The sequence below is a fragment of the Hemicordylus capensis genome, chromosome 2, assembly GCF_027244095.1.
Source record: "Hemicordylus capensis ecotype Gifberg chromosome 2, rHemCap1.1.pri, whole genome shotgun sequence".
In the NCBI taxonomy this organism is placed as follows: domain Eukaryota; kingdom Metazoa; phylum Chordata; class Lepidosauria; order Squamata; family Cordylidae; genus Hemicordylus; species Hemicordylus capensis.
This window is the reverse complement of record NC_069658.1, coordinates 211,946,927-211,969,197: the sequence shown is the minus strand read 5'-3', so window position 1 is coordinate 211,969,197 and position 22,271 is coordinate 211,946,927. Positions and strand designations below refer to the sequence as shown.

The 22,271-nt window shown below is 46.2% G+C and overlaps 1 protein-coding gene across 8 annotated transcripts in view; it reads left to right on the top strand.

Annotated features, from left to right (window-relative positions):
* TCF3 (transcription factor 3) overlaps positions 1 to 22,271 on the top strand; it is a 98,377-nt gene that overhangs the window by 1,446 nt on the left and 74,660 nt on the right. For 7 of the 8 annotated variants that reach the window (XM_053295958.1, XM_053295954.1, XM_053295956.1 and 4 more), the window contains exons 2-3: positions 10,007 to 10,105; positions 21,552 to 21,624. In XM_053295958.1, coding sequence (XP_053151933.1) covers positions 10,034 to 10,105; positions 21,552 to 21,624 — 145 coding nt within the window. In that variant the 5' untranslated portion in view covers positions 10,007 to 10,033. Of the gene's footprint in view, positions 1 to 7,284; positions 7,303 to 10,006; positions 10,106 to 21,551; positions 21,625 to 22,271 lie in introns of those variants that run through there. The other variant, XM_053295952.1, reaches the window with a different exon arrangement.

Below are 22,271 nucleotides of genomic sequence, written 5' to 3'. Positions count from 1 at the left end.
GAAGCTTATTGTAGGACAGATACAAACTTTTTTTGAGATTCAGTGTGCAGCAGTGGAGATAGGGGATTGTGAGCCTTTCTGGAGGAGGAGGATTTATCCCACTTTTGCAGACTTCCAGGGAGTTTAATAGTAACATTCTTTCTCCTCCCACTTCAGCTTATTTTTACAGGGGGAGGAGGTGGAATCCTACCGGTTTGCATGGAAGCCCATCATGATCTCTCCTTCCATAATTTCTGACGATTCCCCACTCACCCCAAAGTCCAGCAAAGTTAAGAGGCAGCATTGGGTGTACACCATTTTTTGCTAGGCCTCTACCGCATGGGTGGATTAGGCCCCTCCTCCCTTGTAGACCCCCACCTAGAATTCCGAAAGGCTGGGGTAAATAGATCTCCTCCTCATGCACACTGTCCATAGCACACTTCCCCCTCAGATTTGCTTTTGGAGGTTCCTACTGTCTGTAAGGGGCTTCGTTCTTACCCTTGTCCTGGGGAGGAGGCATCAAGGAGCTTAGATGGGATAATGGGAGAAACAGAGAAAAAGACTGTCTCCATTTCTGTGTTGGGGGTTTTGTCCCTGCGTCCCTGTTCCATCCAGAAAGGAGACCTCAAGTGGGCTTCTGGACCGATGGATCTGGACGTTGGTGCAGGTAACAGTTTCTCTGGGCCCGCCGGAGATACTTTCGGGATCAGTTGCAATCATGTTGCACTTTGGGGACTCTTCTGTGTGTGTGGATTCTCTGCCCTTTCAGCCACCGTTGTGTGGATTCCCTGAACAGGATTGTGTGCGCTATGCTGGTGTGAAGAACTGTTTTGGCGTGTACGACAACCTGAAACTCTGTGTGTGTGTGTGGATGTGAATTGCTTGGGTGTTTTAAAAACTATGGCATTGCCTTTGAAATTGTTCTGCTCGGCTGAGGTGGCAGGTAACTCAGAAAGATTCGGCAAACTCCTGGTGTCTGGGTAACAATTTTCTGGGCCTTGGAATGGGAGTGAGGATCGCCCCCCCCCCTGAGTTGTGTACACATCTTCCCCACTTACGGCTGTGGTATTCAGATTCTCCTGTGCGGTTGTAACGTGTAGTGGTGTAGAACGTCTGACCCTCTGGGCCTGTGTGTCAGGCCTGTATCACCGCAGGTATGAATACACACATGCGCGCACACCATGATGTAGCGAGTAGCACCATGATGTGTGTATTTTCTTGCAATGCATTGTGGCAGTGGGGCGAGGGGCGGGGGGCTGAGGCCTAAGACAGCCAGCTGTAGCACTGCTGGGACCCTTTGTGTTGCAAACTTTCCTTGCCCGATACACGAGGCAGCCCACCCCCACCCACCCCGCACACACACTATGCTTTTGTGTTGATTTCAACTCCCGCTCCAAAGTCTTGATTTCACTGTGTGGGTAAATATAAACACACACACCCATTTCCCACTGTTTTTAGGTTTCTCTCCAACGAAAAGGCCTCCAAAGAGTGTTGATAGCCCCGTCTGGGCTGGGGATGGAGTGGGGGGTTTGGGGGGAAAGAGGGGGCGGGGAAAGGCAGAGGGGAGGGGAGAAGAGGCCCGGACGGAGGTGGTGGTAGTGCTGCTGCTACTCCTCTGGGGGGGCAGCTTTGGGAGAGCAGGGCTTGTCTTTGTCCTGAAGGCAGAAACTCTCCCAGCTTTGGCAAGAGGGGCCCCCAATGAGTCAGGTGCATTGTGTGTGCGCTGGGCGGGGGGGGGGAGGTAAGGGAAGGCAGATCATAGGGGATCAGTTAAAAGATGTTTGTATTGTGGTGGGGGAAACAGTTTGTGGGGTATGCTGGAGGCAGAATTAGGCCTTGCCTGGTTCCCGGTCCCCCACTTTTAATTTGCCCTAGTGTGTATGTGTGTGTGGGGAGGTTCCCCTTAGAGGGGGGAAAGTTGGGGGGAAAGCAGCAGACCCAGCCACCTCACAAGCTTTAATTCAACCTAGTCTTGAGGGAGGGAGGGGAACCCTTGTGTTTTCAGCCCATCGCACAACCCAGGTGCTCTTGGAAATGCTTCTTTTGGCAGTAGACAGATACCTGCGCTGCTTTGTGCCACTTGATCATGAGGTGTTCTACATGTAGCTTTTAAAGGAAAATTACACACACACACACACACACACACACACACACACACACACACACACAGAGCATCTTGGAAGGTCTTATTTTAATGTTTAAAAAAGAAATACCGGAGTGACTGGGTATCCCAAGATTTCTGATTTATCAGTTTCTCCTTTGGGATGCTTCTCAACCAGGGTTGAGTTGAGGGTTAATTTTTTCTTCTTCTGTGTTTTTTTTAAAAAAATCCTGATATTTTAAGGTTTTGTTTGTGTGGCAGAAAAATATGCTGCTTTTGGAATGCCCTGCAGGATGGGAACAAGGTCTAAATTCCAAAAAATGACAGCCCAGCCCCCCCCCCATTTTTACACCCTCCCCGGCTTGCCAATCATTTATTTATTTATTTAAAGGATTTATATGACAGCATTCTTCATAAAGGAGTTCATGAAGGTTTACAACAAAATTAATGAAAAACAGTTAAACAGGCCTCCAAAATCACAGAACTGCAGGCGATCACAAAGAAATAGAGTTAGGGGAAGGCCTGATTTATTTATTTTTAAAGACTTCAACATTCATTTAAAATTCAACAGGGAGGTGGCAAGCCTAAGATCAAGGGGCAGGGAGTTCCACATATAGATGTGAGGTGCATTCTTCGTAAGATCCCTGCTTGAATTTGCAATCATATATCATTTGGCGGACAGGTCGAAAACTTCAATTTGGATCCGACCCCCTCCCTCGATTTCTCATTTTGATACATATCGAAGGGACTTGGGGACGAAACAGGGCAACTTTTTGTATCATCTTGGCTTTGAAACAAAATATTTGGGCCAGATGTCTCAGTGATGTTGAAAAACAAACTGCACATGGGGGCACCCCTCAACTATCCCATTGAACCACAATCTCCCCCTTTTCTAAATTACTATGCTTCATGTGGAAAAGAAGTACACATGTGTTCTTTTTTCCCTTCCTTTTCTTTTTCTTTTCCTCCCCCCCCCACCCGCACACTTTTTGATTGGGCTGGATTGAGAAGCAAAGCCAGCTGTGTTCAGTGGACTTACGCCTAAGCAGGTGTGTGCATTCCTGCAGCCACACCATGTGTGGCACTTTACACTGAGAGAAAGGAACAGACCCTGCCCCAAGGAGCTTACAATCTAGAAAATGAGACACAGAGCAGAGAACAGAGGAAGGGGAAGGAGACTGAGGCAGGGGCACATAAAGGGAGAATACATGACGATTTTGGAACAAGAGGAAACAGTCCCTGCCCCAAGGGCTTACAATCTAGAAAATAGACACAAGGGGAGACAGCAGATGAAGGCTTGGGAGTTGGAGAAGGGGTAAGCTTGGGAAGAATGTTTTTATTTTATTTTATTTTATTACAAATATATAAATATTTCAACAGAAAAGCCCTCAAAGGTGGTGGTTTCATGTATCTGGACTTAGGCAGAGTCTGGGGACAAGGGATCTGGGGCAAAGGCTTCATGGGAAAGTCTTGACTAGTTCATTAACAGTCCTTAACAAATTAGAAATTAATAACGGTGTTAGCACAGATCCCTGTCGCCAAAGGGTTTGCAACCCAGAAGTATTAATGCTCAATAGTAGTAACGGTGTACCTGGTGTTTTGCATGAGGCAGGTCTCTGCCCCGTGAAGGTTACAGCCTAAGCTTGAGGAAGCAGGAATGCAGGAACAGGGGAGGAGCAAATGCAGGTACAGCGATGACGCTGCTTGTTTCAGGAAGAGTACAATAACACTCACTCAGCAGCTGCCATTTGTGGGGACAGTTGCTGTATTTTGGGAGGGACGCTGCCGGTGTGTGGAGCGAGCACTTCCTTTGCAAGTTCTGGAGTCGGCCCTGTTGCTGGGAATCCTCCAGAATCCTGAAGTCCAGGTTTTGAGCCGGATCCCCAGGACTGGTGCCAGGAGTGAACCACGAAGCATGTGCAGAGTGCCATGTGTTCACAATCCGAAGCAGGCATTTTAGCTAGGAAGTGGCTCCCAGAAGTGAGGCAGAAGAATGCATCGGTTCTCACCCCACCACTCTGGTTCCCATTTTGGTTCAGCAAAAGTACTTCAGACATGGTCAAAGACTCAGATGCAGCAATGGGGGTTTTAATTTGAAACTTTTTAAGACCACACCACCTCACACTACCAATACCCCTGCTAGACAGATAAAGTTTATTACAGTCATAGACCAGTTAAAATACCCCTGCTGTATCACACAGGGCTTCTGGAACTTCCACTATTTCAAAAGCAGTTTGCTATGTCCGTCTTTGTTTCCAGTATCTAGTGTTCAGGGGTACCGTAGTACTTCTGGCTATGGAAGCTTCATTTTTTCATTGGCTGATAGTCATTGACAAATGACTAACAGTAGCTATTGACAAATTTCTCATCCCTGTATCTGCCTAACCCTTTTTTTTTAAAGGCCATTGAAGTGAATGGCTGCCACCACAGCTTGTGGCAGGGAGTTCCACAAGTTAAATTGTGTGTTGTGTGAAGAAGCGCTTCCTTTTCTTAGCTGACTTCATCACTGGAGGTGCGGGGTGAGATCTAATATTTATATTGGGTGGGGATCATAGCTGCATAGTTCTTTGGAACTTGGTTCTGTGTGTGCTTGTCTTGTGTGTTTAATTTTTTTACCTACAACAATAATTTTGCATTATGGGCCCTGGTTCTTTAGCACATCTCTATGTGATGTGGCCAGCAAGTGACATGATGAACCAAGGTGTTAACTATCTAGTGTGGAGTAAGTCTATTTGGAGTTGCAATTGTAAGGGTCCGATCCAGCTGCTAAAGTGACTTCCTTCTACTTTCATGCAGCTTGTGGAGAAAGTCCATTGAAGTGCCTGGCTGTTGGTCTGAACTAACATCTAGTTGACTACACCCAATACAATATTTAGTTGACTACTAGCAGGTGATGGTTTTGTTTGCAGCTAATTCATATTTTGTGTAGCTTCAGTTCAGACATTAACTTTAAAAAGTGGTTCAGCAGCCAGTTCCAATGCTAACCGACTCGGAACCGGTTTAGACCCTTTTCATACAGCCTAATAGCAAACTATTTTGTTTGCAGCTTAATTCTCTACAGGAAATGCAACAATGATGATTTCATGTTGGGAGAAAATATTTATCTTTTAAAACTTGTTTTTAAAAAAGACTTTAACAATCAAAATATTCACAATAGGGTAAAAAAACAAACAAACAGGAAAACAAAGCCTTAAGTGCAGAAGTGAACCTCTCAGGGCCTGTTTATTGAGCCATTTATCGCAAACTGGTTCCCAGTTAGTGTACTTTGGGGTTCAACTCAAGTTCAGGTTCAAGGCAAGTGAGGAATTTTAAGTTCAGGTTCAGTTCTGGTTCACTGGGGGAAGGCCTCTCTGAATGGGGTTCTGGGTTCAGGTTCAGTTTACCTATTTATTGTGTGAAGTGACTTAGATTGTTTTTTGCAATCCCAAAAACATCCTGGGCATGATCCACCCCAAAGTTAAGTACTTTTGAAGTCCTGCTTTGATTTTCAGTGGGAGGAGATTTTAAGTATTTGCTTAGCTCTCCCCCAGAAGGCACAAAGCACTTTTAGACTTCTAAAATTATTTTTGCTGCACTCCTGTCCAGCAGGGAGCGATAGGTTCAAATCCCCACCGGGGCATAAAGCTCACTCTGGGACCGTGGCCAAAAGCTCTCTCAGTCTAGCTTATCTCACAGGGTTGCGAAGGTAAAATGTTGGGATGAGAGGGGAAACCATGTATAGAAGACAGATAGGATAAACACTGAGATGCAGAACAATACAATAATTGGTTCCTCTGCAACGTTGCTACAGCCCTGAAAGCTGGTCCAGGGTTCTATCCAGTATGTCAGATTGGCCATTGACTTGTTCCCCTTCTTGGGGGAATGTGAGCAAATTAAATGAGACTCTGTCCCCAAGGCGCATACAGTCTCTGAAATTCTGACAGAGGCAGTGACAATACAGGGAAAGGGAAAAGATGGGTGTTGTGCGTGTTCAGATTTTGGGGTGGTTCGCAACTGTATGCACATACAGTTATTCACGCGTCATTTGGTTGGTTGGTTGAATTTATATACCGCCTTTCAATAAAATAGTCCCAATGCGGTTTACAATAGAATTAAAACAATATAATTATGTTCGGTGCCCATACAGTTGGGAGGGGGTGGCTTGTCCATTCTGTTGTTCACACAACCCAAAGACCAATTTAACTAGTACTTGGGTTGAGTTTAGAGCAGCGGTTTGAACAAATCTCTCCTCAACCCATACGATAAAGAATCACAGGATGGACGTATCTAATCGTGTGGGTCAGCTGAGGGGGTGGATGGAGATATGGTCCTGAACCAGCCCACTGAAGGGGAGAGACTCTGGTGGGGGGGAGATTCTGAAGGGACAGATTGTTACTGTGGGGGAGAGATGCCGAGATGAAATACCTAGGCTGAAGGCTTTGAGGAGAGACAAGTCCTAGTCACATATCATGTTCCACACACATGCAGTAGTCAACTTCCTAGTTCTCTGTAGGGGTCAAGAAATGTTGCCTCTGTTCACCAGAAAGACAAAAATGGTACTCGTCAAGCTATGCTGGTGCATTACTACTCAGGATCTATTTCTCTCTCTCTCTCTCTCTCTCTCTCTCTCTCTCTCTATTTCTCTCTCTCTCTATTTATTTGGTTGTCCTGCATTATTTTTCACTTGGCAAGTAGACTAGTGGATTTCCTGAGCCCTGGTACCCTGCACTTGAGGGGGCCTGTGCTCAGATTCACTTCTGAACCGATCACATAGACGGGCATTCACACAAAAACATGTGCACCGACATCTCTCTGCCCGTACAAGATCATGGCCGGGCAGGTCTACTGAGGGGGGAAGGTTCTGAGGCGAGATTCCTAGCAGGGCTGAGGGGAGAGATTCTGAGGGGGTGGGGATTAGGAGGAGGGAGCTTCTGAGCAGAGATTTGGAGAGGACTGAGGGGGGAGAGTCTGTGGGGGAAGATCCTGAGGGGAAATTCTGTGGAGGCTGGAGACCCCAGAAAAAGAGAACAAGGGGGCCAGGCGACCCAGAGATGGAGTTCCTCCTGAGCAGCTGCATTTGGCCTTGGCCCTCTGCCTGACTAGCAGCCCCAGGAGGCAGCAAGACCCCCAGCCTGGGAGTGGTTAATGGCCACTGGGGTTGAAGAAGACCCTCTCCGCCATTGGCCTGTGGAGCATTGTGGGGGCCTCTTCCGCTCCCATTTTTGTGTGGCGTCTATATTTATGTATTTGTTTGTTTTGTTTTGTTTGTTTGTTTTGTTTGTTTGTTTTATTTGTATACTGCCCTCCCAAAATGGCTCATTTGCCTTTAATACTGCATGTTCAGTTGTACGGTTCCCTTTGTCGGGGTTCTCGTTGTCAACACGTCCTCCATCTTGTTGCTCTGTTTCGGCCACCCGCTAGTGCACTTCTCCGCTGCCATGCGCCCCCCCCCACCCCCAAAAATCCTTTTTGAAAGAATGGGGCACACAAATGGACTAGAACAGGCCTTGACCAATTTTCTCTGGATCCAGGAGCCGGCCCAAACATTTGGGATCCAGATGAGAAAACACTCCGCAAAATTACCAGGTTTAGCGATGGACATGGGGGTGGAGAAGAGCAAACGGGCTTCTCTTCATCCCCTTTACGGATAACATTATTTATTTATTTAACATACCTTTTTAAAACTTATTTATTTATTTAACATATTTTTATACCGCCCAAAACTTATGTCTCTGGGCGGTTTACAACAAGATACTTGGAACAGAAACAGGGGTGCCCGAGACAAAGATTTTATTAAATAATAAATAATGCTATCCTGCTCTAGGCACTGCAGTTAAATTTCTAGGTGCCACGGTTCCCTGAACATGGGATTTGTCAAGCTCTGGGCGAGAGGCCTAGCGTCAGAACATGGGGATTAACCTGCTTTTTATTTCCCTTCACTCTGTTCTTTGCAAAATGTAACTCCAAATTCCTTCTCTCAGTAGAGTTGTCATGCCCCCTGGAATTTTGGGTTTCACCCAGATTTTAAGCATCCTGCCCAGATTGCTTTGCCCACCCAGATTCACCCAGATTTCAGCTTTCTTTCTTGCCCTTGTAGAAGTGGAGTTATGGAGCAAAACGTGCAGCCACAGTTCTGCTCAAAAATTATTTTCCAGCCAATTTACATAATATGCAAATTAGGCACCCAGATCCAGCGTGGTGTAGTGGTTAGAGTGCTGGACTAGGACCGGGGAGACCCGAGTTCAAATCCCCATTCAGCCATGAGACTTGCTGGGTGACTCTGGGCCAGTCCCTTCTCTCTCAGCCTAACCTATTTCACAGGGTTGTTGTGAGGAGAAACTTAAGTACGTAGTACTGGGCTCCTTAGAGGAAGAGATATATATAAATGTAATAATAATAATAATAATAATAATAATTTGGAAAGCCAGAATATGGCAACCCTATGGCCCTCAGCTAGCCGCCTAATGGCACAGCGGGGAAATGCTTGACTAACAAGCAGGAGGTTGATGGTTCAAATCCCCGCTGCTACTATGTTGGGCAGCAGCGATAGAGGAAGATGCTGAAAGGCATCATTTCATACTGCGCGGGAGGAGGCAATGGTCAACCCCTCCTGTATTCTCCCAAAGAAAACCACAAGGCTCTGTGTGTGCCACGAATCGAAATCGACTTGACGGCACACTTTACCTTACCCCTCAACTGTTTCTGATGGTGGGAGGGAGAAACGGTGGGGAATGTGTGGTTACTTTTGGAAATTCCTTTGCCATTATTGATGCGAGCCAGTTGGATTTGCAGAAATGCACACTCAGGCAAAGCATTTCTCATTCATCTTGCACTGTGATCCACCCACCCTCTCACTTGGGTAGAACTTCTGAAAAGATTTTTTAAAATGACTGACTTTAATAGTTTCCCCTCTGGTTCGGCTCCAGAGGAAGTTAATTGTCCCATAAGTTTCCTTGAAACCTATGGGAAATCTGTTTTTCCCACTGAGACAAAGGTGCCCTGTTTGTTTTAGTGGGACTTGGGTGCTGCTAACCTTCTTCGGATTGGGACCCTTATCTTTCTGGAGGGAGAAATACAGGGTGGTGATCTTCCTTTGAGGTTCTTGGGGGGGCACTGGGGAAGAAAGACTAATATTTGGTAACTTTGCAGAAGAATTGCTGCAAATTTATAGTGACAAAGACCATTCTTTTTCTTCACTCCCACTGCGAAGAATGTTGTTACAGCCCCTTATGGACTAGTAGGTTAATGCTGATGTAGAAAATATGGTGCGCAAAATGCTGTACCGTGACTTTAAAGTAGGTGGTGATGGGGAGAAGGTGATTGCAGATCATATTTTCTTTAAATGTGCTAAGTTGGGTTGGCGTGGCTAGTCTGCAAATTTGCCTCTCCCACCACATTGATACTTAAATTTGGAAACCCATTTCAAAACAACAGTGGTCTCGGGAGAAAAATGGCCTCTATCTCTATGTGATGGCTAGTAAATATTAAAGTGTGAGCCAAACTGGGCCATGCAGAGAAGGAAAGATAGAGCTTGTGTTGGAGAAATTGTTCAGGATCCTTTGGGGAAGTAAGCGTGCCCGTTTATTTATTCCAGATTCCTCCTTCCCCCCCCTCCCCTCCTCATGTGCCACCGCCATCACCAGCAGATTTCCCGTTGGCCCCGAAGTCAAGAAATTGGCAACGAAAAAACAGACAGACAAGTGTGTGTGTGTGTGTGTGTGTGTGTGTGTGTGTTCAATGAGACACTTGTTGCTTGCTTCAGGGTTGGCAAATTTCCACTCTGAACTGGATTTATAATTCAAGGAAAGCGTTGTCAAATAGAGATAGATATAAAATTTTATTTGTTTTTCTCAGTGGCTTTGTTCCTCCATTTAAATCTCTCTCTCTCTCTCTCTCCCCCCACCCTTCCCCTCTTCCCCTCTATCTTTTTCTTTAAAAAAAAAAAAGGACAGACGCCCTTGAATCTTTGGGAATATGAACCAGCAACAGAGAATGGCTGCAGCTGGAACAGACAAAGAACTCAGCGACCTCCTGGACTTTAGTATGGTAAGTGAGATACTTTGGGGAGGGGGGATTCGGCGCTTGTGCAGGGATCGGGGTTGCGGAGGGGGGGGGCGTGCTTGAAATGAATGCCGGTTCCATTTTGTTCCCAGCATTCCCTGATGTCGAAAGGGGGTGGGGGAAACCCGCAAGCAAGGTTAAAAAGGGAGGCGACGGCTTGCACGGGCAAACTTGTTTATTCGCTGCCGGAGTATCAAGGGGGACCCGTAATTGCTACAGTCTCCTTGTTGTGCAGGCTTAAGAGGTGGGGGCGAGTGGGTGGCAGAGGGGGAAGGGAAAGAAACGGGTTACTGCTCCAACGCTTTCGGCTGCGAGGTTTTTTGTGGGGTTTTTTTTTTGGTTAAAATCTTGGATAAGTGACGGATAACAGGTTCTCCTGACGGCAGGCGATGCTTCCTGGATTGTTAATTGCTCGGTTAACGCTGGCTTTCCCGCGGTGTGGCGTCCATTCACTGTCTTCTGGCCCATGCCAGCCGTGTGTGCTTTGGGTTTACTCGAGAGTTGATGAGCGATACCACTGGTCCTTTGGAGAGGAAAGATGGAAAGGGCCGACACAGCCCGAATGACTGGATCTTTGCGTCTCAGTGCTAAAGAGTATGGGGTGGGGGGGTGGGGGGAAGTACCAGAAAGATGCGCCCGGTTCAGAACCGCATGCCCACTGATGTGCCACATGGCGCTGCATCTCCTGGGGTGGCCACTCAAGAGCACAGAGAATGACCTTTCATCCTCTTAAACTGTATTGCCCTGCTCCAGGCAATTCTGTGATGGGCATAGTGGCAGTGATGTATAAGCACACAGTGTGTGCACACATCTGTGTCCATGTGCCTTCCAATGTTGTTAGCAAACACACACACACACACGTTACTTCATATGGTTGGAACTGTGGCCTTGGTTGAAATATATTGGCTTTGCTTTCACACACCTGAGAGTTCTGTATGTGTGCGAAATTCTGAACCGGGCACATCTCTTTGGTGCTTCTTCCCCCGGCGCTTCCACCGGGCACAAACGTCCAGTTATTTAAGACTATAAGAAGAGCCCTGACACTGAATCTTGCCCACTGAAATTAGCTGAATCGACTACTTTTTACACCAGAATATGCAGGGGGAAAGGTTTTTGTTTTTGTTAGAAGAAATTGTCAATGTTAGAGCTGGTGGGCCACTGTGCGAAACAGGATGCTGGACTAGATGGGCCTTGGGCCTCATCCAGCAGGACTGTTCTTATGTTCTATGTTCTTAACTTAAGAACAGCCCTGCTGGATCAGGCCCAAGGCCCATCCAGTCCAGCATCCTGTTTCATACAGAGGCCCACTAGATGCCTCTTGAGAAGCCCACAGGCCAGAGCGGAGGGCATGCCCTCTCTCCTGCTGTTACTCCCCTGCAACTGGTATTGAGAGGCATCCTGTCTCTGAGGCTGGAGGTGGCCTATAGCTACCAGACCTGTCCTCCATGAAATTGTCTAAGCCGCTTTTAAGCTCTTGGCCATCCCTTTCTCTCTGCCCACTCTCTCTACATGCATAATTTTATACACCTCAATCATGTCTCCCTGTAGTCGTCTATTTTCCAAGCTAAAAAGCCCCAGATGCCGTAGCCTTGCCTCATAAGGGAGGTGCTCCTGGCCCCTGATCATCTTGGTTGCCCTCTTCTGCACTTTTCCCAGTTCTACAATGTCCTTCTTCAGATATGGTGACCAGAACTGTATGCAGTACTCCAGATGTGGCCTCACCATAGATTTATATAAGGGCCTTTTAATATTAGCATTTTTATTTTCAGTCCCCTTCCTAATGATCTCTAGCACAGAATTTGCCTTTTTCACAGTTGCCGCACACTGAGTCGACATTTTCAATGAGCTGTCCACTAAGACCCCAAGATCTCTCTCCTGGTCAGCCACTGGCAGCTCAGACCACATCAGTGTATATGTGAAGTTGGGGTTTTTCATCCCCATATGTATCACTTTGCATCTGCCTTTTTGCACCCACTCTCCCAGCTTTGGAGAGATCCTTTTGGAGCTCCTCACAATCTGTTTTGGATTTCACTACCCTAAATAGTTTAATGTCCCCTGAAAATTTGGCCACTTTGCTGGTTACCCCAACTTATAGATATACAGAAATATAGATATACTTCTAGATATAACAGAGCTAGTGTGGTGTAGTGGTTAGAGTGCTGGACTAGGACCAGAGAGACCCAAGTTCAAATCCCCCATTCAGCCATGATGCTAGCTGGGTGACTCTGGGCCAGTCCCTTCTCTCTCAGCCTGACCTACTTCACAGGGTTGTTGTGAAAGAGAAACCTAAGTATGTAGTACACCACTCTGGGCTCCTTGGAGGAAGAGCAGGATATAAAATATTAAATAAATAGATGTTTTATTAATCAATTAAAAAGCACTGGTCCCAGTACAGATCCCTGGAGCACCTTACTTCCCTCTATTTTGAAAACTGTCTATTCCTACCCTTCAACCAGGTACTGTACCAATTCACACGTGAACTTGTCCCCTTATCCCATGATTGCTAAGTTTACTCAAGAGCCCGGCGGGGGCGGGGGGGCTTTGTCAAAAGCTTTTTCAAAGTCCAAGGATACTGTGTCAACCGGATCACCTTTATCCACATGCCTGTTGACACTCTCAAAGAACTCCAAAAGGTTACCTAGGCAAGACATGCCCTTGCAGAAGCCATGTTGGTTCTCCTTCTATATGTTTAACAATTTTGTCCTTAAGTATGCTTTCCACCAATTTGCCTGGCACAGAAGTTAAGCTAAGAGGGCTGCTATTTCCCGAATCCCCCCTGGTTCCCTTTTTGAAAATGGGAGTTACACTAGCTGCTTTCCAGTCCTCTGGTACAGAGCCTGATTGTAGGGACAAGTTCCATATTTTTGCTAGGAATGTTTTTTCTGTGTGAACCACTCCGGACACTTTTGTTGAAAGGTGATGTATAACTATTCGTAGTCGTAGTTGTGTTGGCAATTTCCTTTTTGTCCTCTCCAAACAGCCCATGGTGTTTCTGATGACTTTGGATGAAAAAATACACATACACCCCGCAAAAAAATCACAGGCTGTCCTTTCCACCCACGTGCTTTGCCAATGTTTACAAGCCGTCTCCCTCTTCCCCCCCTCCCACCCACTTTGCCCAGATTCTCCAGGCACCTGATCGAATGTCTTAACTGGATGTATTATCAACCCATGGAATGGAATCAAAAGTTGGGGCACAGCTGGTTTTGTCCGCTGGTTTTATTTAAGAGGGGCACTTACTTACCAGCTTGAGAAGCAAGATGCCAATGAATGCCAGTTGCAGGGGAGGCGCGGTAGGGCAGGGGCCTGCCCTCACCTCCAGCGTTCCCTCTAAGGCATGTGCTCGTGCGCGCGCTCACACATTTTTTTTATATCCACTCAGTTAATTTTAGATCCCGCTCAGGTTGAATCGGGAAGGCCCCATTCTGAATGCATGTGTGGACGCACTGCATTGATACTGCCACCCAGAAGTAAACTCATTCCGCACACTGATGGGAAAAAATTAGAGAGAACACTGCTCAGCTCTTGCCTGTGGGCTTCTCGGAGGCATCTGGTGTGGCACTGCATGAAACAGGATGCTGGACTCGAGAGGCCTTGGGCCCGATCCAGCAAGGCTCTTCTTATGTACTTAGCGAGTGAAATTGGCCCAGGAAAAGTTGTGTCATCCAGACTGAACTTCAAGGGTGTGTGGCCTTGACTGCCAAAGATAAGGAACCTTCCACACTTGCGGGAAGGAGGCTGAGAGAGAAACACCACCTCGTGACGCGAGATAACCGCAGGGTGAAGAGAAACATCCCCGGACACAAAATTGTCCCAGGAGTGCAATCGTTTTCCAAACTTTGAGGGGCTGTTGCGTCGGATTGCACCATTCTGTTGGATTCTGGCTGGTCCCTTTTGCAACCCCTCTCTTTAGCGTTTCTTGCAGGCCGTGGATGTCTTTGTGCATGCTTCTCTGATTCGGGCTGCATCGTGGTCGTTGTAATCCAGAGGCACTGTGTGCACACTGCACTGTCAGCATTTTTTAATGTTCAGGCTGGCAAAATCTATCGCTCAGAAATTAAGGTGCTGAAGCTCGGTGGCAAAGCATCTGCTTTTGCCTGCAGAAGGTTCCAGGTGCAACTCTGGCCATTTCCGGGTAGGGCTGGGGAAGACCCCTGCCCGAAGCCCTGACGAGCAGCTGACAGTCCAAGTGAACAATACATAACTGAGCTAGATGGACCATACGCTTGATGAAGTAAGAGGCTGCTTCATATGTTCAGAAATGGTCCCTCTAACTGCCTTTCAGTGGCTATATGAACATATGATGCTGCCATATGGGGCCAGACTGTTGGTCTGCCTAGCTCAGTATTGTCAACACTGACTGGCAGCAACTCAACAAGTTTTTGTACTGTTTTTATGCTTGTGTTTTAATTTTTTTTAAAATCAGATTTGTGTTTATATTTTTTAGTTCAATATTTTAATGTGTCTTTTTTTATAATCTTGTTTTTAAATTTTATTGTGAGCCGCCTTGGGATTTTCTTAATGAAAGGTGGGGTATAAAGGCAAGTCTTTCAGTCTGAGGCTTTCCATCTTCAGCCCTACCTAGGGCTGTGAACCCCAGGATGTTTGCAAGCAAGGCACGTGTTCTGCCTGGAGTGGATGCCCCTCATAACTTATGTAGTTGTCTTCTACTGCATTGGCCCATCTGTCCCAGTATATTATTATTATTTCTTGTTTACACAGTCAGACAGGTGTTATTGGCTGGTTTGTTTTATCCAGACATCGAGTCCTTCCCATGGACCTGGGATGGCTGAATTTTATCATCAATACTGTTGGTTATTATAGATATCGTCGCAAAATATAGGCTGTTCCCAGTAAAGCTGCTTTTTGTAATTGGCTGATGGTGATTTCTGTGGCCCCGATGGTGTTGAGGTGCTCTTCAAGGTCTTTGGGAACTGCACCCAGGGCGCCAGTTACCACTGGGATTATTTTGGTCTTTTTCTGCCACAGCCTTTCAATTTCAATTTGTAGATCTTTGTATTTTGGTTTTGCCCCCCCCCCCTCTATTTCTTTTTCTTCTATTCTGCTATCCCCTGGTTTTGCTATGTCGATTATTTTAACTTGTTTTTCTTTCTTCTCGACTACAGTTATATCTGGTGTATTGTGTGGCAGATGTTTGTCTGTTTGTAGTCGGAAGTCCCATAATATTTTTGCATCTTCATTTTCTACAACTTTTTCAATTTTATGGTCCCACCAATTTTTGGCTACAGGTAGCTTGTATTTTTTGCAGATGTTCCAGTGTATCATCCCTGTTACCTTGTCATGACTTTCTTTGTAGTCAGTCTGTGCGATCTTTTTACAACAGCTGATGAGATGGTCCACGGTTTCATCTGCTTCTTTACAAAGGCGGCACTAGCTGTTTGTTGTTGACTTTTCTACTTTTGCTCTTATTGCATTTGTTCTTAGAGCCTGTTCTTGTGCAGCCAGTATTAAACCCTCTGTTTCTTTCTTCAACTTGCCATTCTTAAGCCACTGCCAGGTCTTGGTGATGTCTGATTTTCCACTTATATTGTGCAAATATTGACCATGCAGTGGCTTATTTTTCCATTTTTCTGCTCGGTTCTTGACTTGTTCTTTGTTGTAGGCCTGCTTTATTTCATTGGTGTTAAATAGTTTGTCGTTATTGACCATTTTAAGTGCATCTTCTTCACTGTCCTTGATATATTCTTCAAGGCCTCTTTTCTCCTCCTCTGCTGTTTGATGGACTTGCAGCATTCCTCTTCCACCTGAGCTGCGAGGGAGGTAGAGCCTATCGACATCACTGCGGGGGTGCAGAGCATGATTGATGGTCATGGTTTTCCTGGTCTTACGATCTAGCGTCTCTAGCTCTGCCTGGGTCCAGTCTATTATTCCTGCACGTTATCTGATAACAGGTATAGCCCAGGTGTTTATGGCTTGTATGGTGTTCCCGCCATTGAGTTTGGACTTGAGGATTTTTCTAACTCTCCTGATGTATTCACTTCCATTTTTTCTTTCAACTTCAGCGTATGCAATGTTATCAGCTTGGAGAATGCCCAAGTATTTGTAATGTTCTTTCTCTTCCAGGTTCTTGATCTTGCTTCCATTGGGCAGTTCTATTCCTTCTGTTTTTCTTATTTTTCCTCTGTTCATTATTAATGCAGCACACTTGTCTAGTTGTTATTATTATTATTATTTTATATCCTGCTCTTCCTCCAAGGAGCCCAGAGCGGTGTACTACATACTTAAGTTTCTCCTCACAAGAACCCTGTGAAGTAGGTTAGGCAGAGAGAGAAGGGACTGGCCCAGAGTCACCCATCAAGTCTCATGGCGGAATGGGGATTTGAACTCGGGTCTCCCCGGTCCTAGTCCAGCACTCTAACCACTACAGTCCAGTATTGACTGTACTGGCTTGTAGTGGCTCTCCAGGGTTTCAGGGGGCAGGTTTTCCCAGCCCTTCCGGCGAGTGACCCTGGGACCTTTTGCCATGCAAAGTGTGGTGCTAACTTTACGGAAGGCTTTTTAAAAAGGTTCTATAAACTCATTGAGGCCCTAGGTCTATCAGAATGGCTGTTGGCGTAGGATAATGAAATTGGGTGAAAATAAATTGGGTTGGCCTCTTGGCAGCAATTTTGGGAAGTGTGTGTATAATCGCACATAGCCAGAATGGCGGGTACAAGGAGCCAATATATTTCTTTTTGAAATGACATGCCATCCTTGGAGCATAGGAAGCTGCTGTATTCTGTGTCAGACCCTTGATCCACCTAGCTTAATACTGTCTACACTGGCTGACAATCCATGATTGCTGCAGTCTTAGTGCTACAGGTGCTACAGGTGCTACAGCACCTGTAGAATTCTCTGCCACAAGCTGTGGTGACAGCCAACATCCTGGGTGGCTTTAAGAAGGGTTTAGATACATTCGTGGCAGTTAAGAGACCCCTGCTAACTGGGCAGAGAGGCACCTTTTACTGTGGTGATTCTCGTTTATTTAGCAGGGGGAGAGTAACTGGCCCCATCCACCCCCAGCACAACATCCCTCCAGTGGTTGCTGCCGGTATCTGTCTTGTGTTTCTTTTTAGATTGTGAGCCCTTTGGGGACAGGGATCCATCTTATTAATTTATTGTTTCTCTTTGTAAACTGCCCTGAGCCATTTTTGGAAGGGCGGTATAGAAACCGAATGAATGAATTACCACAGCCGTCATCCTCGTGAGGAGACAGGTCAGGCCGCACTGGGGCCAAATGAGGCCTCTCTGCGCCTGCGCAGCTTCCTTCTCCGGGCCCGCCTGGCGGCCAAATGGCAGGTTGAATGGGCCCCAGTGCAACCCCACACCCGCAGCTGCCGGGGGGGGCAAACGGGTGAGTGGGGGCTGAGTGTACTAGCACACAGATGCTCTGTTCGAGATCACCTAGTTTAACATAGTTCTATCTTTATGCATGCTGCTTGACCTGAGCAAGCAGAACTCTGCCCCTAGGAGCATACAATCCAGAAAATAGGCATAAGGGAGCCAGCTGAGGAAGAGAATGGAGACTGAGTCAGGGTAAATAGTGCAAGAGCATGTGGTTATTTCAGTGACACAGATCTAGGCTTAGTTATAGTGGGGATCTAATATATTTTGAGGAATGTGTTTGTGTATTTGTACAAAATAAAGTCATAGTTCCCAATGACCTAAATGTAACGTTGGGCTGTTGAGTCGGTGTCGATTCCTGGCGCCCACAGAGCCCTGTGATTTCCTTTGGTAGAATACAGGAGCGGTTGACCATTGCCTCCTCCCACCCAGTATGAGACTATGCCTTTCAGCATCTTCCTATATTGCTGCTGCCTGATGTAGGTGTTTCCCACAGTCTGGGAAACACACTAGTGGAGATTCGGACCAACAGCCCCTGCTCTCTAGGCAAGTTACTTCCCCCGCTGTGCCATTTCGTGACTTCCCAATGACCTACAGATACCCAATTTCGCAAACACAATCCTGACATTGAAATTAGCTGACTGCACTACTTTTTTACGTGGGAGTATGTTAGGTGAAAATGTAAATACTCGTTTTTGTAGGGGTTTTTGAAATTCAGAATTTCTTCATACTTTCCAAATACCTACAGATACCAAATTCTGCATGAACAATCCTACCACTTAAATTAGCTAATGTACTACTTTTTATACCCGAAGATGCTTGGGGACACATTTAAATGGAGTGTGTGTATGTGTGTGTGTAAATTCTGAATTAATAGTATTTTAACTGTTATTGTTCTCAATGTATTTTTAACACTCAATAATTCCAAAAAGATGGATAATGCCTGAGAAAAGCAGATCTTTCTCAGATTCAAATCTACTATGATTCAGACTTAACATATATGGTCGTTATACAATAGAATGAATAATGTTTGGAGTTTAAATCCTATAAATTTTAAACTGTTATTTTACTTTCCTTTTGCAAGCACAGAAGTAAAATTTTCTGTTTCATATATTTAATTTCTTGAACTTGCCTAGAAGTGTAATCTACACAAAATGACTTTGCCTATTACTAATCTGTTGAGCGTAGCTGAGAGGATATCTGTATTCATCTACTGCTTCTTTTATTTTTGTTTTTTGTTTTAAATCCAGTTTTAATATTTGTTGGCAGCTTGCAACACAGGTGTGTGTTGTGTGTGTTTTATATACAAAGCGTTTGCAATCTTCCCAACATTGGATAGAGACTGGGAAGACAGACAAATAGGTATTTTCATAGGTCCTTCTGTTAAAGAAAGCCAGAAGTTGGGAGTGGGTATTCAGAGAGACTTCATGGTTGTAGCAAGCTGGCTAACGCAAAGGTTCTCCAACTCGGGTCCCCAAATTTTATTGGACTACAACCCCCATCATCCCCTGCCATTGTGCCTGGGGGTGATGGGAGTTTTAGTCCAACAACATCTGGGGACCTGAGTTTGAGGACCCCTGGACTAACATGTTAAGCATTTGTGAAACGGGTTGATCGTTCAAGTTTAGAGGTTGTTGCGATCTTTCTGACCTGGCTGGAAGATTATCCCCTCTTCCTCTTACACTACACCCTCCTCCAAAGTAGAACATCCATCAGGTTGGTTGCATGTTGTTATGTGAATAGGGCCTATCTATGGCTGGGTTGAAATGGCCTCTCTCCCAACAGTTTTTTTGCAGCACAGGCATTTTTCAGAGTGTGCGGGGTACTCAACAGAGTTCCTATTGGCCAGTGGCCGCCATTTGCTTTTTCCCAGAATGCCTTTTAGCAGTGCCACTCATGGCATCGTGCTGTACAGAAGGGCACTGTGGCAGGGGGAATGGTGCCCCCCCCCAAAAAAGTGGTAGCAGCCAGTCTTCTCTGTAACAGGATTCCCAGATGTCGTTGTTATTGTTATTATTATTATTTTTACATTTATATCCCGCTCTTCCTCCAAGGAGCCCAGAGCAGTGTACTACATACTTAAGTTTCTCTTTCACAACAACCCTGTGAAGTAGGTTAGGCTGAGAGAGAAGTGACTGGCCCAGAGTCACCCAGCTAGTAACATGGCTGAATGGGGATTTGAACTCAGGTCTCCCCGGTCCTAGTCCAGCACTCTAACCACTACACTATGACTCCATCTCCCAGAATCCCCAGCTGCAATGGCGTCAACAGTATCTGGGAATCCGCATTACAGGGAAATACGGATGGCAGACATCTTCTGTTTCCAAAATTGTCCCCTAAGAAAGATGCTACGTCATGGCGCAGAACAGTTTTGATCAAGTAAATTTAGCCCATGCGCATCTGGGGACCGAAGTTTGAGAATCCGTGAGATAAGGATGATAAACCTGTGAGATAAGGAGGGAGGAGAGCTGGTCTTGTGGTTAGGCAAAGTGTGCCATCGAGTCGGTGTCAAATCCTGGCGACCACAGAGCCCTGTGGTCAGTGTTCTCTCTAATTTCTTTTCATCTGTGTGCAGGATGAATTTTGTTCTGGGCGGCAGTATCAACGCAGTGTGTGCACATGTGCATTCAGAGTGGGGCCTTCCTGCTTCAACCTGAGCGGATCTAAAATTAACTGAAAAAAGTGTCTGAGCGATTGCACATGCGCACGCCTTAGAAGGAACACTGCCTGTGGTTGTCGTTGGTAGAATACAGGAGGGGCCACTCTACCACTGCCATCTCCCGCACAGATGATGCCTTTCAGCATCTTCCTGTATTGCTGCTGCCTGATAGAGGTGTTTCCCATAGTCTGGGCAACATACCAGCGGGGATTCGAACCGGCAACCTCTGGCTTGCTAGCCAAGTCATTTCCCCACTGCACTATTAGGTGGCTAGCAAGCATGAATTGTCCCCTTTGCTAAGCAGGGTCCACCCTGGTTTGCATTTGAATGGGAGACTACATGTGTGAGCACTGTGAAATATTGCCCTTAGGGGATGGGGCCTAAGTGCTCTGGGAAGAGCACTTGCATGCAGAAGGTTCCAAGTTCCCTCCCTGGCAGCATCTCCAAGATAGGGCTGAGAGAGAGACTCCTGTCTGCAACTTTGGAGAAGCCGCTGCCAGTCTGTGTAGACAATACTGAGCTAATTGGACCAAGGGTCTGACTCTTTCGAAAGCAGCTTCCTATGTTCCTAAAGTGTGACACTGTCCTGGGCATGTTTAGGCCAGATTTAGGCTCTTCTGGCTGCCAGTTGCTGATCCTCAATCTGGAGGATTAAAAAGTCACCTTTTAAAAATGTGATTCATTCTCTCTTCTTCTCCTTCTTTTAGCAGGGGGAGAGCAACTATTCCTATCCAGCCCCAGCACAGGATTCCTCCAGCAGCTGTCGCTGGTGTCTGCCTTGTTTCTTTTTAGATTGTGAGCCCTTTTGGGACTGGAAGCCATCTTTATTTATTTATGTATTTATTCTGTGTAAGCTGCTTTGAGAACTTTGGTTGAAAAGCAGTTCGTAAATATTTGTAGGAACGTAGTAAGAGTAGTCCCTGGTTCAAATCCTACCTTGGCCACAGGATCTCCCCATGAGGGCCTTTGGGCAAACTTGTGTCCCCCCGCCCCCTGCAATCGGGGCATGATACTACCTGGCCCACCTTACAGGGCTGCTGTAAGGCTTTGTCTCCATGAGTCGCAAAAAATCACGTTGGATGAATTCTGTGTTTGCTGAACTATATTAACATTCCAGTCTTGCAAAGAGCCGTTGCCAGTTACCCAGAAAGCAGTGGGACAATTGGGGTTCTCAATGGAGGCCATGTTAACTGACCTCTCCAACAGTTGCAAATAAGATGTCAGTCGAGGAAATACAAATATATAAGCCCACAAACACACCTGCATGAATTTATAAAATATTTGGTTTTAAGTGTAGTGTACCTCCAGTTTTAATTCAAGGGGGCGGGGAATTGTGCTCCGGGTATTGAAGCATTTCAGCAGTGCAATATATAGGTTGTGCATCTCCTCTTCCATGTAACCCTCTCTCCTGTTGTTTTTCCTTCCCAGATGTTCCCCTTGCCAGTGGCTAATGGGAAGAACAGACCAACGACGCTTGCTAGTACACAGTTCGGAGGATCAGGTACCGTTGTAACTTTTCTCAGAACCGTTTCTCCCTTTTCCCTTTGCTGGTCAATGACCGAATAAACTTATAACTTTCTCCCTTCTCCCTGTCCCCAGGGCAAAAGACCTTGTCGTTTTTCCAAGTTTTCCCCATGGATGGTTGCCATCAGTGTGCCCTCTAACAGGGATTCCCAGATGTGGCTGACTACAACTCCCAGAATCCCCAGCTGCAATGGCTTTTGCTTGGGGGTTATGGGGGTCGTAATCAACACCATCTGGAAATCCCTGAACACTGGTTGCAATCCAGCACCTGGTGTGTGTATTCTTTGCACTGTGGTTCAGAGGCCAGGATCGGGCCATGGGCTCATGTACGGTGTCGCTTGCATTTCTGTCCCACCCACACCTCCCCCTTTTCAGCATTCTCAAGACTGGTTTATCCGAGGAGGCCCAAGGAAAAAATCTCCCTCAGCTGTGAAGACTGATTGGCTTTGGACTAGTTGTCTGTCTTGAGCTAGCTAGCTAGCTCACTCGCTTTCTCTTTCCCCCACCACGTTTGTTCCCCCACGTTTGTTCAAAACACGTTTGTTCCCCTCAGCTTCTTGGAAGAAGGGTTGGAGGGGAATTTAATCAATTAATAAACCTGGGACTCGGTCATACCGTTTTCAT